Raw genomic sequence first — 16855 nt, forward strand, 5'->3', positions numbered from 1 at the left:
TTGAGGTTTCGTTTCTGTGAATGTTCATTCGAACTGAACTTGAATGCATCTCTTTCTGTGATCTTCAGGCAGCTGACTATTCAAGATTGCTTTTTGTACTAAAGTAGTTCTGAAGTAATTGTTTGATGTAATTTCAATATTTCAGGTATGAATCTGAAGAAGATATGTGCAACAAAACAATAAGTTCACCTCCATCACGAAATAGAACAGCCATAGTATCTCTCTCAGTAGTGGTTCCTATGGTGGTAGTGGCTGTACTTGTTCTTTCATATTTGATCTGGAGAGGGAAGAAAAAGCCAAAAAGTGTGTATGCTCTTCTCTTTGAATAACATGCAATTAAATCAAGCGATTATTACGGTTTACCATATTGAATGTTCTCTGTGATATAACTGACACTTGTTCAACCAGTTTCAACACATGATCCTCCCAAAGAGTCAGAGCTTCAGAGTGCTCTAGGAAGTACAAAAAGTCATGGGGATCACCTGCAAAATACTGAGAATCGTCGATTCACGTACATGGAGCTGCAAAAGTTTACTAATAAGTTCGAACGGTTCATTGGACAAGGAGGTTTTGGGCTCGTGTACTACGGTCGTTTAGAAGACAATAGTGAGGTTGCTGTCAAGATGCGTTCTGAATCATCGTCTCACGGGCTGGATGAGTTCTTAGCCGAGGTAATTTCTCCTTTGGTTGACAAAATTGCAGTTTGAAAGGTATTTTTGGCAAGCCGCTTTCACACTGAATACATGCAAATTAAGATATTTGCCCTCTGTTCTCTGTCTTATTACATAGGTTCATAGCTTGACAACGGTGCATCACAGAAATCTAGTTTCTTTGGTTGGTTACTGCTGGGAAAAAGATCATTTAGCACTTGTTTATGAGTACATGCCTCGAGGCAATCTTTGCGATCATCTGAGAGGTTTGTTCATCCATTGCAAATCTAAGTAGTATTGATTAAGAGAGATCAATCTTTGTAGCTGTCTTAAAATTCGATACAAATTATATATGTGTTGTTAAAACTGGAGAGGCTATCTTGAATGGATTTAAGATATGTCAGTATCTAAAATATTTTGAGGCTGCTTTAATAAAAACATAATTTGAAGCTACTACACCTGTTCCCTTTGAAAGACTACAATCTTCGGTAAGAGCTAGTCACAGTTGCATATTATTCCCGTCCAGACAAAGTTGTGAAGTCCTAACAGTTGACTCATAAAGTAACATCCTTATTTTAACCAATTTATTCAATTTCCAATGCACAAGAGCGTAATAGAATTGCAAAGAAACAAATATTGCACAAATGTATGAACGATGACCTATAAAGTTGTTCATACAGCACTGTTCTACTCCCTCTGTTCACTATTATAAGATGTTCTAACCTTTTTCTGAATCGGATGTATATGGACGCGGTCTAGTGTGTTTGTTCACTCATTTCAATCCGCACACATAGTCCATATTGAATATCCCAAACTTCTTATAATAGTGAACGGAGGGAGTAACTGTTACTATTCTCATATATGAAGGAAAACATGGTGATGAGACCTTGGACTGGGCAACACGTGTACGAGTTGTGCTTGAAGCTGCACAAGGTATGATGTAATAAAAAAAGATTATTGTTAGCTTAAGAGAATATGTTATAGATTGTTTGCTTTTCATTTCACTCAAGTTTTCTGGGACTTGCTTGATATGTTCAGGCCTGGATTATCTGCACAAGGGATGCAGCCTGCCAATAATTCACAGGGATGTGAAGACCAGCAATATTCTGTTAGGTCAAAATCTGCGGGCGAAAATAGCTGATTTTGGACTCTGCAAAACCTATCTTAGCGAAACACAGACTCACATATCAACCAATGCGGCTGGATCAGCGGGTTACTTTGACCCAGAGTATGTCCCTTTGTGCATATTATAGTGTTTGCGTACTTTGTTTTTCGTGTAAGGAGAAGTAAACTACTCCAGTTTACCAGGGCAAGAAACAAAGAAGATAAATACTCCATATTGTGCGTAATCAGAATTTAGGTTTACCAAGATGTGTCTTATGTGTTGTTTTTTAGGTACTACCACACTGGCAGGCTCACTGAGAGCAGTGACGTTTACAGCTTCGGTGTTGTTCTACTGGAGATAGCTACTGGCGAGCCTCCGATACTGCCAGGCCATGGCCACATTGTTCAGCGCATGAAACAGAAGATGGCCACAGGTAACATCACCTCAGTCGCCGATGCAAGGCTCGGTGGTGCCTACGAGGTTACCTCCATGTGGAAACTAGTCGACACTGCCATTGCATGTACAGCAGATGCTGCTGTTGGAAGGCCAACAATGGCAGCCGTGGTGGCACAGCTGAAGGAGAGCATTGCATTGGAAGAAGCCCGTGTGGACAGCGCTGTCAGGGTAAGCCCAGTGAGTGATACCGTGGCCTTAGTGTCCACATTTAGCCCATCGGCAAGGTGAAGCAGTGACTATACCCGGATTGGTCTCATGGCATCGTTGATGGATCTGTAAAGTTTTTAGTTTCTGCCAAAAACAAGATGTGTTTGTATTATAATGGTGTATTTTTTCTGTCTTTCTGGATATTTCCTTGTGTTAAACCAAACATTAGTGTGTTGTGCTTATAAAGAGTATGGTGCAATTGGTTTGCTTCTATTTGTGCAAGCAATGACAGAGGGTGAAATTGCGGCCCCAGGTATAGAACTCCTGAATTGGCGGCTAGGGAGTGGTGCACGTCATAGTGGCTGGTGCGCTGGATCTCTCAAATCTGGACGCGAGGAGTTCGTGCCAAGGCGAAAGCCTAGCGCGATGGCGGGAAATACACCCTTCCTGAAGGCGCCGATGCAGATTCTTCTCCTCTTCCCTGGTGCTCCGGGTAAAGAGAAAAACTCCATGGTTCTCTGCACTTCCATACGGGTGTGGACAGACCCTGTCGACCAACGAGTGCCTACAGTCACCCCGGACCTGCACGAAGTCGTGCCAACGTAGGTACTCAGAAGAGACAAGGAATCAGATAGTGAAGGAATGAAGGTTGTTGGAGTGGAGTGTCAAACTCACATCTTTGGGAACCAATGAAGGCTGCTAGATGAGCAGAAAAGATGCAAGGAGCCACTAGGGAAGAGCCTCTTATAGAATGATATTGGTACAACAACAAGCTTGTTGATTTGTCGGAACATAACCAGGCTCTTCACAACTGTGTTGAAGTAATTGTCTAGGAGTACACAGACTTCTGGAGGTGTCTGCTGGAACCAAAGAAAGTGGCTGCAGGTGGCCTCGAATCCTCGACAGAGATCCAGAGCAGTGCTAATGCATTTTAGATCAGAGGAGCAGCCCAAGTCCGCGATCACAAACTTCTTGAGAAAATCGAGTTCAATCTGTCATAATAGCGATCTTATTTTTCTTTAATAAGGTAGAATAGATAGAGTAATGGCGTCTGGTGGGGAGAGGTAGAATAGATAGGGTAATATCATGATGGCTGGGTTCTAGGTGGAGTAGGGCCAGGGAAGCGACAATTTGTGGCGCCTATACCTGCCAAGCTCTTGTAAATGAACTTTTTTCTCTACCTTAATATACTGACACGCAGATCTCTTGTGATGTCCTAGGGAAAAAAATCTTATTTTTCTTTATGGTCTTATTTCAAAATTCAGTAATATAAGATATATACTATGATCAAATTTTTGACAAGGCAGTCTCCTGAAGCCAAATTTCAGGAGATGCCTGAATAATGGAGTTGGAAGCATAGCTAGTTTACCTGAATACTGGAGTTGGAAGCATAGCTAGTTTACCTGAATACTGGAGTTGGGAGCATAGCTAGTTTGCCCTTGGCCTTGATTCATGGCTTCGATTGCAGCAGGGCTAACATCCAGAGACCTTCAACCTGAGAGAGCAAGATTAGGAAGGAGATGGTGACATTGCACTGGAAGTTCAGCTATTCTTTTTCTATGCATACTGGGGATGGCTGTTCTGGCTGCTTATTGAGTGGAACAATAGGATTCAAAATGCTTATCAATCTTAATTAGAGCCAGCTAATAGAAAGGTTTAATGAAAGATTAGGTAAAATTCAAATCAGGATATATAGTACATGAACAACCTACCACTACTAGAGTTTGTTTTATACCAGCAGACTTGTTTTGATGCCATGGCTTCGCTTGCACTGGATGTTCAATTCTTCTTTTTGATGCTCAACTGGCGATGACTGTTCTGGCTGCTTATTGGGGGCGGTAAAAATGTCAACGTGCTTCTCAATCTGTTATCGGTCACTACTATTAGGGACAGCTAGAATAAAAACTTGTCACTACTAGAGAGGATATTTGTTTAGACCAGCAGAATTGTTATTTGACATGGTTAAATTTTAATGGTTCTTCCAGTTGAGCATAGCAACAGAATATTAACTGAACTTCCAGTATTCTTTTACCATAATTCCAGTACATTATTAGCATTACCACAAACACCATGAGCTTTACTGAATAAGAACAATATAAATTGGAGTGTTCAAATATTGTCATGGATCATACAGTGAATATTACAGCAGTGTCAAACTGTCAATTATCACCAAGACTAACAACATAATACTACTAAGGAGTTACATGCACAAACAACACATTTGTTATCTTTCCGTGAGAAAAGAGCTCTATTGACTACTAAGAATAAGTGTTACAATCTCAAGCAGTCTGAGCACTTTGTTTCAGTTCTGTTTCTGCTGTTATCCTCCCTCCAATCTCTTGTAAGTTTTTGTGTGTGTTTCATTCCTAATCTCTTGATTGAATAGAATCTTTGGAAACAAATAACATGTTACGACTGTTTTGCCACAAAAAGGAGAGTAAGTGTTACAATCTCCATCAGTCAACTGACCAACATGACTTAAGCTTTGCAGGAGTCATACATCACAGTGTTTGGTACACATAGTTAGCAAGTTGAGTGAGTTCATGGGCAGCAGAATTTGCCAATGGATATAAATGGCAGTTCACAGAACTGCTTGTGCCCGTATGAAAACACACAGAACACTCACAAAGACGTAGTTTACATACTCAGTTTGTACTAAACCAGCGTCAATTAATTTGGATCGGAGGGAGTAATAAATTTCACGTGCATTCATTGCCACCTTTTGAAATGTCAAGATGCACTATTATCTCTTGAGAGGGGTATAACAGGCCAGCATTCTACATACCAAGCATAAAGATCAAAGGAAACTAATTGTTCTCATCAAATGGGGTGTACCTTACAAAAACCCAACAAGTAGAAAAACAGCAGTTACCTGGTCATGCCTTCCGAGTGATGTGGCGAGCATAGCTTGCAGGCTCCATTGCCAGGACAAAGAAACAAAGCTAGCAAAGGAATGCCCATGGATGCACCCAGATTTGAAGAACTCAAAGAGGGAGGCGCTGGTACATCACAGATTAAAGGGACCCCTGTACGTTGCCTCCAGACCTCCTCCGGCTTGCAAAGCACTTGTTACATTTGATTATGCCTGCTTGAACATCCTCCTGGAACCCTCCCATGAACCAACAGACCTGCTCAACCTCTTAAGAGGTAGTAACAGGGTACAGAGCCTTAAAGAGACAGGTGTGTTCGGCTCGACGCCTGGACACTACCATCCATCTATTTTTCTCCCGAAGCAGTGTCAACGACATGTCCATACAACTCGGATCCCCACAAGGCAATGTTGCCAAGCAATAGAACTTCTTGCACAAGAGAACCTATCAGTGTGACCTGCACAAGCGACTCCGCCATGAGGAGGGTACGCCGCATTTCATCGAACTGGTGGCGGGCAGTCGAGCCGATCCAAGTCCTACTTCCACTAGTAGAAAAAGGGTCTAATGTGAAACTAATTAGTCCCGGTTTGTAATTGAACCGGCACTAATGTGACCATTAGTGCCGGTTCCAACGGCTAGGCGGGCGACGCTCATTAGTACCGGTTCGTGGTGAACCTTTAGTACCGGTTCGTGCCACGAACCGGTACTAAAGAGGTGGCGTCCCTTTAGTACGGGTTGGTGGCTCCAACCGGTACTAAAGGGAGGGTCTTTAGTAAAGGCCCCCCCCCCTTTAGTACCGGTTGGTGGCTCCAACCGGTACTAAAGGTGATGCACTGCCACCCGCAATGCACAATGTTTAGTCCCACCTCGCTAGTTGAGAGGAGCTCCCACCGGTTTATAAGCCCCGCCGCGGCTACCGTGTCGAGCTTCTCTCTAAGCAGGCCTTTGTGGGCCTATTGCAAGTCTTCTGTCGTGTGGGGCCTACTGGGCCGTACGGGCCTGCATCCTGGCCCAACTAGAGATTGGGTTTCTAGTCGTATGCAGGCCGTGCCGGCCCAGTAGGCGGGCTGTTTTTGCTTTATTTCAAAAATAAAAATAAAAAAAATCCTTACCAACCGGGACTAAAGGTCCCCCAGACCACGGCGCGCCTCGTGCCACGTGGTGGGCCTTTGGTCCCGGTTCGTGTTGAACCGGGACTAAATGGGGGGGGACCTTTAGTCCCCACTCTTTAGTGCCGGTTCTAGAACCGGTACTAAAGGTCCTTACGAACCGGTACTAAAAGTCGTTTTTCTACTAGTGTTCCAGTTCTCCTTTTGCTTTTCTTTTTAGCAATCTGATTCTGCTTTTGCCATTCGAACTTGTGAGTGTATTTAGCTTATGTTCATATTGGTTTAGCTTAGCCCAGACCAAGTGCACCTAGACCTAGATCGACTTCTGTGAATTTCTAGATCTTTCTGTGATAAGAACAATTACTAGGAGCAAAATATTGCATAAGGTCGCCCTCCCGCGCCTCCGGCCGCCATGCCCTCAGACGGTGCCTACTCCGGAATCCCCGACGGTCGCCATCGCTGGCGCGGGCACGCGGGCGAGTCCTCCGGCTCACGGTCCTTCCGCGACGTCGTGAGAACCCCGCCGACCCCGCGCAGCCCTGCGCCGGCAGCGCCGAGCCCAGCCCCTGCTCCGACAGCCCTTGTGCCCCGCGGCCCGGCCGCGCCGGCCGCTCGCGTCCCTGCTTCTGCCCGCCTCGGCCCCCGCTCGGAGGTTCACCGCGCCACCGGCGGACCAGTGTTGGACGCCGATGGATTCCAGCAGCCGCGTCGCAGGAATCGCCGCCAGGGCGCGCGGCGCCCAGCCGCCCCAACCCCTCCGCGCCGCAAACGCAGCCCCTCGCCGGAAGAAGTCACCAGGCTCTGCTTCCGCTACCTTGACCCGGGACACCGGGTGCGCGGCTGCACCAACCCTGTGCATTGCCGTCGCTGTCTCGTCTCCGGCCACGAGTCCAGCGGTTGCATGACGCTGCTGCCTGGCGACTGCCGCGTTCTGCCCCCGGCCGCCCAGGCCCCGGCGCCCGCCGCCCCGCCTCGCTGCACCCCGCCTTCGTCCACGCCCCGGCCGCCCCCCGCCGCGCCGGTACGGATCACCATCGCCCACTCCATTGAGATGGAGGAGGCGGAAGAGGTGCTGTCACGCGGCATGGTGGCCACCGTTACCGGCACCAAGCCCTCCGTCTTCCTGGCCGAGGTGGAGACAACCCTGCACGCCTTGTTCGACCTGCAACCCGGCGACTTCACCGTCCACCTCCATGCCCCGGAAGATTTCCTCATCATCTTCTCTTCGCGGCGAACCATGGACTGCATGGCCGGCGACCATCTCATCAACGCCGACAACTTCTCCCTGCTCCTTCGCCCATGGTGCAAGCTCGCCCACGCCACTGCCGGCAGCTTCGCGTACTCTGTACAGCTTGAGCTCTGCGGCATCCCTGCGTAGGCATGGCATCTGTCCACCGCCGAGCACATCCTAGGGGCTGGCTGCTGGATTGAGCGGCTACATCCTGACACGCGCTCCCGCGCCGACCTTGCCACGTTCCGGCTCGATGGGTGCGTGCACGACCCGGCCACCATTCGCCGGGCGGCCATCCTAGAGACTGTGGAGCAAGTCCCCGCCGCCCGCCCTGGCCTGCCTCCCGTCACCCGCACCCTCGAGTACCCCATCTCTGTCCGACTCATCAGGTCTGCCCCCCTCCCCAGCCCGGCCGACGGCACCGCCAACGGCCATGCCAATGACGATGCAGGCCACGGCCCTGGGCGTGGTCACCAGCGAAGGCGTGGCCGGAAGCGCCGCCGCACGGCCAACGCACCTGACGGACGCGCCCGAATGGTCGCTCGCGCGCCGACGGCTTGGCGGTTGTCCGCGGCTGGCCTGCGCCCCGCGCCGCCACCGCTACGCTTGCACCGCCGCCCGTACACGGGTCCGCGATATGCATGGATGCATGGCCCAAAGTGGATGGGCCCCACCCCCCTCGTCGCAGAGCCAAAAGAGGAAAGCGGGGAGGAAAGCAAAAGCGTGCAAGGGTTCTGGCCGCGCTCGCAAAAGCTGCGGCTGCGGCAGATCCGAGGCCAACCGCGCCACCCGCCCAAGCGCTGGTGGAGCCTACCTCGCCAGCTGGCCCCAGCGCATTGGTGCCAATCCGCAATCCTCCTGCTGCCGGGCCCGCGCTGAGCCTGTCTCGTGTGTCACCATGCGCAGGGGACAACCCAGCCAGTGATGGGCCACCAACGACCGGTCCATGCGCGCTTGGGGATCAGGACGGCCTGTCCTCCACCAGTGAGGTCCCAGATTCCCTTCCTGCGGAGCGCCCAACTACCCCCGAGGATGATCCGCTGTCGAGGCAAAGCGGGGCTTCGCCCTCGTCAGCTCCTGTTGCTGCTGCGGGCCCGGCTGACCTGCGATCCAGCCCCACTTGCGCGCTGCGGGAGAGCGCGCGAGAACTTCGAACCGCCGTGCTCCCAACCCCTGCTGCCCCCAACAACAGGCTCGAGCTGGGCCGTGCCCCCTCTTCGGCCCAGTCGCCCCGGCGCATTCTGAAGTGGCCCCAGCCCGTGGCTGGTGGCATTGATGGGCTCACCCCCCTCCCAGCCCACCATCGCCAACCCCCCCCAGGCCCTTCGTCACCCCACGCGATCCAGTTCGGCAGCGCCGCACGCTTCGCCTCGCCGCCTGTCACCCTGCGCCGATCTCGCCAGCGCGCCAGCTCCATCAGCTCCTGGACCCTAGGAGACTTCCTCGCCCCTGCCACCAAGCAAACTTGTCCAGCCCTTCCCAACCCTGGACGCAAACGGCGACGGCAGCCCCTGAACTTCTCGCCGTGGCGTGGTCGCTCTGCCTCCATCGCGAAGGCAAAAACAGCCGCTCCGCCCACCACCGAGCGCCGTGCGCAGGTCCAGCTCCTTCGTACCTTGGGCATCATCGGCATTGACCAGGTGATCTCTGCTGAAGCCATGAAGGCCTACGAGGGGGTTTTCGCTGCGCCTCTCCCGCACACCGTCCTGGAGGCCATCGTCGCACTAATCGGCCGCGAGCTGCCCTCTGATCCTTCCACGGCGCCTATCACCACGGTGATCACTGGCAGCCCGATCGCAACATAGCCGCACTGCCGCGTGCCCATCCGTCGACCTCTGTTCAATGGATCACGACCTCCGCATCATCAACTGGAACGTCCGCGGCTTAAACACTCGCGCCAGGCGTACCGCCATCCGCTCGCTTACTGTAACCTCCAGCGCTTCGATCGCTTGCTTCCAGGAAACAAAGATGGAGTTCATCTACTCGTCGACTGTTCTCGAGACGTTGGGCTCCGAGTTTGATGAGTACGTTTACCTCCCTGCGATCGGCACTCGTGGCGGGATTCTGTTGGCTTGGAAGAGCCGGGCCGTGTCCATCACGGACCCGACGTTCACCACCAACACTCTTTCGGCCCGGGTCGCGACCACCGATGGCTTCAGCGCGCCCTGGTGGCTCACCATTGTCTACGGACCCCAAGATGACCCGGGAAAGATCGCGTTCCTCCACGAAATCCGCGATGTGCGTGCTGCGTGCCCTGGGCCTTGGCTTATCTGCGGCGACTTCAATCTCATCTATCGGGATGAAGACAAGAACAACGGCAACCTCAACCGACGTATGATGGGTCGTTTTCGGCGTGTTCTCAACGACCTTGCGCTCAAGGAGATTTATCTCAACGGCCGGCGGCCGGCGCTATACTTGGTCTAATGAGCAGAACCCGCCTACCCTGGTCCATCTTGATCGGGTGATGTGCTCCGCGGACTGGGAGGAAATGCATGGTGAGTGTCACCTGCGCTGTCTGGCCACGGTCGTCTCTGACCACGCCCCCCCTCTTGCTGGACTGCTCGTTCATGCACTCGGTGCATCGACGCTTCCGCTTCGAGGAGTTCTAGACGCGCCTCGCCGGCTTCCAGGAGGTTGTCGCCAGCGCATGGAACTCGGTGGAGGACGCTGATCCTTTTCGGTGCTTCATGCGACACATGCAGGCCACCGCGCACAAACTCACAAGCTGGAGCGCGCGCTCGGTTGGCAACGTGCGCGACCAGCTCGCGATCTCCCATGAGCTGCTCCTACGCTTTGACTCTGCGCTGGAGCACAGGCCGCTATCGCCGCATGAGGACTGGTTACGTCGCCAGCTCAAGCTCACCTACTTGGGCCTCGCCTCCCTCGAGCGTACAATCGCCCGCCAGCGCGCGCGCATCGCGTCCCTTAAAGATGGCGACACAAACACTTCGTTCTTCCATCGCCAGTGCACCTTCCGCAAGCAGAAGAACCGGATTCATTCCCTATCAGTTGATGGCGCTGTCCTCACCGACCCTTGCGACATGGCCACGGCGACCTTTGCGCACTTTGATGCTCTGATTGGGACTGACGTGCCACGGGACTGCACCATCGACCTTTCACAGCTCATTGTGCCATCTTGCCTGGATGACCTTGACGCGCCCTTCAGCGAGGACGAGGTCTGGCAGGCTATCAAGCGCTTGCCGTCGCGCAAAGCGCCCGGCCCCGACGGATTCACAGCGGAATTCCTCCGTTCTTGCTGGCCCATCATCAAGCATGACCTCTTGAAGATCTTCGAGCAAGTGTACGCGCTCCGCGGCCGTGGTTTCAGCTGCCTCAACCAGGCGCTTATCACTCTTCTTCCCAAACGCGCGGATGCAAGCGGCCTTGGGGACTACAGACCCATAAGTCTGATTCATCTTGTCACCAAGGTCCTCGCCAAGCTGCTGTCACTCCGCCTCGCGCCCAAGCTTAATAGCCCCGTCAGCAAAGTCCAGAATGCCTTCATCCCTGGCCGAAGCCTTCATGACAACTTCATCCTGGTGCGTCAATCCGCGCGGCTTCTGCACCAGCTTGGCGCCCCACGCGTGCTTCTGAAGCTGGACCTGGCGCACGCCTTCGACTCCATCTCCTGGCTGTTCCTGTTCGACGTTTTGCGATGCCACGGCTTCGGCAATCGCTTCCTCGACTGGATCGCCCTCCTTTTGTCGTCGACCAGCACCAAAGTCCTCCTCAACGGCGCCCCTGGACCTCCGATCTGGCATAGGTGTGGGCTGCGTCAAGGCGACCCCGTGTCCCCACAGCTCTTCGTCTTGGCTGTCGACACGTTGGGGAGGCTCTTCCACCGCGCCATCGAGCTCCGAGTCATGCAACCACTCCATCCCCGCCGCGCCATACCGCCCATCTCCCTGTACGCAGATGATGTGATCCTCTTTTGCCACCCCACGCCAGGCGACATCACGGCGGTAAAGGAGATCCTGCGCCTTTTTGGGCGCGCATCGGGGCTCCAGGTTAACTATCAGAAGAGTGTCGCGGCCCTCATCCGAGGCGACGCCGATGACGCTGCCCTTGTCGCCGAGCGCATGGGGTGCCCCATCGTCGACTTCCCGATCACTTACTTGGGCATCCCTCTCACACTGCGTCACCCCACCGCCGCCCAGCTACAGCCCGTCGTCAACAAGGTGGCCGGGCGGCTTCCCTCCTGGAAAGCCTGGCTCATGAACAAGGCTGGCCGGCTGGCCCTTGTCAAGGCCGTCCTGAGCGCTATTCCCATCCACCAGCTCCCCGTGCTTGCGCCGCCAAAAAAGACCCTCAAGCTACTCGAGAAGATCGAGCGAGGTTTCCTGTGGGCTGGCCGCGCCGATGCCAATGGTGGCAACTGCCATGTCAACTGGAGGCACGTATGTCGCCCTATCCAGCTCGGTGGCCTTGGCGTGCACGACCTCGAGCGCACCGGTTTCGCCCTGCGCACCCGCTGGCTTTGGCTCAACCGCGACGACGATGAGAGGGCTTGGCACGGCCTCGACCTGCAGTTCTCACACGAGGAGCGGGCTTTCTTCTTCGCGTCCACCACCATGATGATCGGGAACGGGCTGCGCGCCCTCTTTTGGGAGGACCGTTGGATCAATGGCTGCGCCGTTAGCGAGATCGCGCCTCTCCTCTACGCTTGCATCCCCAAACGACGCCGCAAGTCCAGAACCGTCGCCGACGGCCTCCACGCAAACCAATGGGCTACCGACATACAGGGCACGGTTGGCATCCCGGAGATTGGTGAATACCTCTGCCTCTGGCGCCTGATTGCCCAAACCAATCTCCATGACGCGCCGGACCGCCTCCGCTGGAAGCGGACCGAGGATGGAGCGTACTCAGCCAAGTCGGCCTACCTCGCCACCTTTCACGGTTCCTCCCACTGCCAGGCCTAGAGGCTTACTTGGAAGTGCTGGGCGCCACCACGGGTGCGCTTCTTCCACTGGCTTGCGAGCCTCGACCGCTGCTGGACTGCCGACCGCCTCGCGTGCCATAACCTGCCTCACCCACCCTACTGTCCGCTCTGCGATCAGGCCCCAGAGACACTGCACCACCTTCTCCTAGGATGCCCCTTCGCTCGTCAGGTGTGGCATGAGATCCTCTCGTGGCTGCGCCTCCCTTGTCCGCCACCCAACAACGACGCCTCGCTTCACGACTGGTGGCGCTTGGCTAAACGGAACGCGCCCAAGCCGATGCATAAAGGCCTCGCCTCCGCCACTTTGCTCGTGCCATGGATGATCTGGAAACATCGCTGGCTGCGTTTTCGAGGGAGACCGCCCTTCGGTCACCTCCCTGATTGCCACGATCAAGGCTGAGGCTGCCCTTTGGGCCAGAGCTGGGGCCCTTGGCCTCCGCGTCATCTTGCCCCAAACCTGGGATGTTCACTAATGCCCTTGTATTTGCCCTACAACTCGCCTCCTAGGAGGATTGTTACAAACCCCCTCTTTTCAATACAATGAAACGCAAATCTTCTGCGTTTTCTCGGAAAAAAAAAGAACATTCACTAAAATTGGGCATCACATAATTTATATGGATCATACGGCGAGCAGTGCTAGTAGGGGCCATCGGTACTTTGATCTACCGTCTTCTTCAATCTCATTGCAGTTACTAAAACAGATACAAGACACAAACCCAGGCAGAATTTGCATGCGCAATACATCACAATGTTTTGTAGGCCTAGCTAGCTGAGCAAGTTGGTGGGCAACAACATTCTGCTAATCTATATAAATGATAGTTCATTCTTAATCTCTTGTGCATCGACGAATATCTTCACAGAACACCATACAGGATATAGTTTACAAAATGAAGTTGGCACACATTGTCACATCAAACAAAGCAATAAACCTAATCAAATGTGGTGTACTATAAGGTACCTGATAATCATGCCTTTGCAAGGGATACAACCAGCATAGCTCGTGGATTTCTGGCACGCTCGTCTTGCATGCTGCCCTCGAGGCTCCAGCGCCGCTCCGCGGTCCTCACAAATTCATCCATGACCTCTCCAAAATGCTCGACTATTATTGGCTCAAATATGGCTCTCAGATGATTCACGAACGAGCTTGGGGTGAAGAGCATGCTGTCCATATCAGTTGTAGCGTCATATACCCGCATATCCCTGATAGAAAAGGAGCCCTCGTCTTGGATGACCTCCCTCAGCTCTTCACCAGAGGGTCCATACACCGGCACATAGAAAGAATCAAACTTCGCTTTGTCGATCACACCCTGTCAACCATACCATAAGATCGGGAGTTCAAATACTCAAACGTTCATTCGAAAATTATAAAATGCAATACTAGAAAAAAATGTACCTCTAAGGCCATGACACTTAGAATCTGAACTAAAGTTTCCCAAAGGTGAAAGAATTTGGAGGCTTTTACATTAGAAGGCCGTCCTACAAGGGAAACAACCATTCGGCCTCCTGGGACCAATTCTTTGGCTCTCAGCTCCAGGAAAAGCATGAAATCTTTCCTGAACTGCTGTGCATAAGCCTCACGGACTATAGGGAGTCTTTCACACCTAGCATGCTCATCCATGTCGTACGCAGGGATCTGGTTCATTGTCAGATCTTCGGGAGCCTGCGAGGATAAGGTTTTTCTGTTGCAAAATCGACAAGTAATGTAATGCATAGATCCATTGAAGGGTGATAAATTCACACCATGGAGAGCCAGTGCAAGCTGTTGGATGAGCAGACAAGATGCAAGGAGTCACTAGTGAATAGCCTCTCGTAAAACGACCCCGGCGCGATACCAGTCACAACAACAGGCTTGTTGTTACTTTGACGGAGCGTGACCAGGCTCTTCACCACCGTGTTGAAGTCATTGTCAGGAAGGTCATTGAGGAGCACACACACTTCTGGTCGTGATTGCTGGAACTGAAGACAGTGGTTGATGATGGCCTTGATGGCAGTCGATACCAGTGCTAGCACATTTGGGCCAGAAGAGCAGCCCAAGTCCGCAATCAGCATCTTTTCGGGGAACAAGGTGCTTCTGCTGCCACACAAGTCAACGATGGCCGCTTCTATCAGCGGCTTCATCCTGTTCTGCTGAGAATTCTACAATCGAGTTATAATTCTTTAGAAAATCGAGTTTAACGTTTTAGCTAAGTGTCGTGCTTTTTAACTTCCCCGACTCTTCTTTTAAATGTCAGTAATATAAGCTATATTGTGAACAAGTACTTGACGAAACAGTTTTGAAAAGCAAAGTGTCAAGAACAGATCAACATGCCATAGAAACAGTAGTAGTGAACTAATCGAGAGAGGGAAGATACCTGGATACTGGAGTTGCGTGCATAGCTTGTTTCCCCTTGTCCTTGATTCATATGCACCATCTGTTTGGAGGCTATGGCTTTACTTAGAGCAAGGCTAAACACCAGATCTTGGATCTGCAGGAATCAAATTAGGATACAACGCTGAAAAAGTACTGGAAGTTCAATACTTCTTTTGTCTATGATCAACGGGGATGTCTTTTCTGGGCTTCTGGCTGCTTATCAGCAGCAATAGTAGGGCCAGCATGCATTCTTGTTTTCTATCTTCGGACCAGACAATGGATAGGCTGAAAGGTTGGTCAAATTCAGATCAGGATATAATACTAACAACCTGTCACTCGCAGATTAGATTAGCAGACTTGTTCTTCTGATCGGGCTACATTGTTTAGCATAGGATCCAGTGGAAATAATAATATTAACAACCTGTCACTAGCAGAGGCATTATAAATTCTAGATTAGCAGACTTGTTATTCTGATCTGGTTAAATTGTTCAGCATGGGATCCAATGGGAGAAGAGAAACATTTCAGACATTTTAAACTAAAGCAGCACAGAAGCAACCTTTCAATTTATTTACAGTGACTGTGCACTTGAATTTATATTAATTTACTGCTAATGCTGCTATACAATATTTGAAATTGCCACTGGACACAAGCAATTCTATAACTAATCCATATACATCAAGCAGCAAGATAATGAACTACAATTCAGCCTTCAAATAGTGATGCATCAGAAGTAGAAAATAAATGGCAGAATATCATGACAAAACTTAGAAACTTTTTGATATTTTTCACAGAATTATCATATGAAAAGTAGATGATTTACATCCTAAAAACGTCAACGTCAAGCTTAATACCATTGTGAGATAAAGAAGAAGATAAAAAATATTTCAGTCGACACACCCTACCTGGGCATTTGGTCGAGCACCTTGCGAGCAGCGCCCAACCAAACGTTCGCCTAATACCGGTAGTACCCTGATCACTGGGCAAGAGTGCAGCCTCGTAGGTGGGCGCTTTCGCCTTGACCTAGGCCTCTATCCTCATACTTTCTCCTGGAATACGGCGCAGAGGACCCGAGGCCATATCGCACGCGCAGCAGAGCTTCTTTGAGCGCCATCGTAGTGTCTCACCGGAGGACCTCCACGGCTCCGCCGTATCCATATGAAGGGAAGGGTGGGGGGAGGGGTGGGATGTGTACGCGGAGACAGCCTGCCTGAGGAGGGAGCGAATGCGGCATTTCGTCGAACTGAGCGGCGGAGCGAAGACCAAAGGTGTGTCCTACTCCTTCCGGTTCTTCATTTATCATTTGAAAGTCTCGAACTTTCTTGCGAGCATCACCAACTGTTTCCCTACCAGTAGCCGAGGAATTTCATAGAAATTCCATAGGATAGGATTTTTATAAAAAAAAATTTAGAGCCCTTTGATTTATAGGAATGGATTCCTATTACTACATAAAATTGGTTCATATTCTTTATATTTTATAGGAAAATAAAAAAAGCCTAAACTCAATAAAAAAATTCCTTTGGTGTCAACCAAATGACATCTTGTTTCCTATTCCTACTCATAGAATTTGAGATACATGTCATCTCATTTCCTACAAAATTCCTATTCCTATAATTTGAATTGCTTATCACATCTTGTTTAATGTTAGGCAATTAGGGCAAAAGAATGCTCGAACAGTTTTCGTAAAAAGCCAAAAAAATAAGGGTCCCACTATGGATCAACATGACTTATTTGTCACGAACCAACCTATAATTGGATGGTTAGAGGAACTGTGGTATCCCCACCCACCAAGGTTTAAATTCTGATACTCGCAGTTATTTCTGCATTTATTTCAGGATTTCCGACGATGCGCATTCAGTGGGAGAAGACGTTCCCGTCGACGACGAGGTGCCTACGGTGACTTCGTAAATTTCAAGATGATATGCCGGCTCAGTCTTTCGGAGATGCTCATAGGGGTAGGGTGTACATGTGTGCGTTCATAAAGGTGAGTGTATGCGTGT

General features: G+C 51.0%; 2 protein-coding genes across 8 annotated transcripts in view; one reads left to right on the forward strand and one right to left on the reverse strand.

Moving 5' to 3' along the window:
• Positions 1-2446, forward strand: part of LOC125507042 (probable LRR receptor-like serine/threonine-protein kinase PAM74) — a 20189-nt gene extending 17743 nt beyond the window's left edge. Inside the window, exons 2-7 of the mRNA XM_048671740.1 lie at positions 146-303; positions 409-671; positions 790-916; positions 1518-1583; positions 1689-1878; positions 2046-2446. Coding sequence (XP_048527697.1) covers positions 146-303; positions 409-671; positions 790-916; positions 1518-1583; positions 1689-1878; positions 2046-2439 — 1198 coding nt within the window. The 3' untranslated portion in view covers positions 2440-2446. The remainder of the gene's footprint in view (positions 1-145; positions 304-408; positions 672-789; positions 917-1517; positions 1584-1688; positions 1879-2045) is intronic.
• A 22-nt stretch (positions 2447-2468) lies between these two features.
• On the reverse strand, positions 2469-16215 carry LOC125509159 (inactive anthranilate O-methyltransferase 1-like). Of its 7 annotated transcripts, none has more exons than XR_007283994.1 (8): positions 15761-16215; positions 14859-14972; positions 14248-14631; positions 13901-14167; positions 13466-13814; positions 5231-5685; positions 4094-4222; positions 2469-3853 (listed from the first exon to the last, which is right to left on the reverse strand). XR_007283994.1 is itself a non-coding variant. In XM_048674064.1 (5 exons), exons 2-5 carry the CDS (start codon positions 14916-14918, stop codon positions 13473-13475), a joined length of 1065 nt encoding a protein of 354 aa, XP_048530021.1. In that variant the 5' UTR covers positions 14919-15142; positions 15761-16214; the 3' UTR covers positions 13314-13472. The 7 variants fall into 7 exon arrangements, 1 of the variants encoding a protein (XP_048530021.1); XR_007283993.1 differs by having other exon boundaries at positions 14859-15142; XR_007283990.1 differs by having other exon boundaries at positions 14248-14643; positions 15761-16214.
• Between the last annotated feature and the right edge of the window lie 640 nt (positions 16216-16855).

Source organism: Triticum urartu, chromosome 5 (assembly GCF_003073215.2).
Source record: "Triticum urartu cultivar G1812 chromosome 5, Tu2.1, whole genome shotgun sequence".
Taxonomy (NCBI): Eukaryota; Viridiplantae; Streptophyta; class Magnoliopsida; order Poales; family Poaceae; genus Triticum; species Triticum urartu.

Bases quoted from the DNA above. Each gene is read 5' to 3' on its own strand.
- LOC125509159 (XM_048674064.1), bottom strand. From the start codon at position 14,918: ATGGTGCATATGAATCAAGGACAAGGGGAAACAAGCTATGCACGCAAC. The intron at 14,644-14,858 runs GTATCTTCCCTC...ACTCGATTGTAG, and splicing joins CACGCAACTCCAGTATCCAG to AATTCTCAGCAGAACAGGAT. The intron at 13,815-13,900 runs GTACATTTTTTT...TATGGTTGACAG, and splicing joins TAAGTGTCATGGCCTTAGAG to GGTGTGATCGACAAAGCGAA.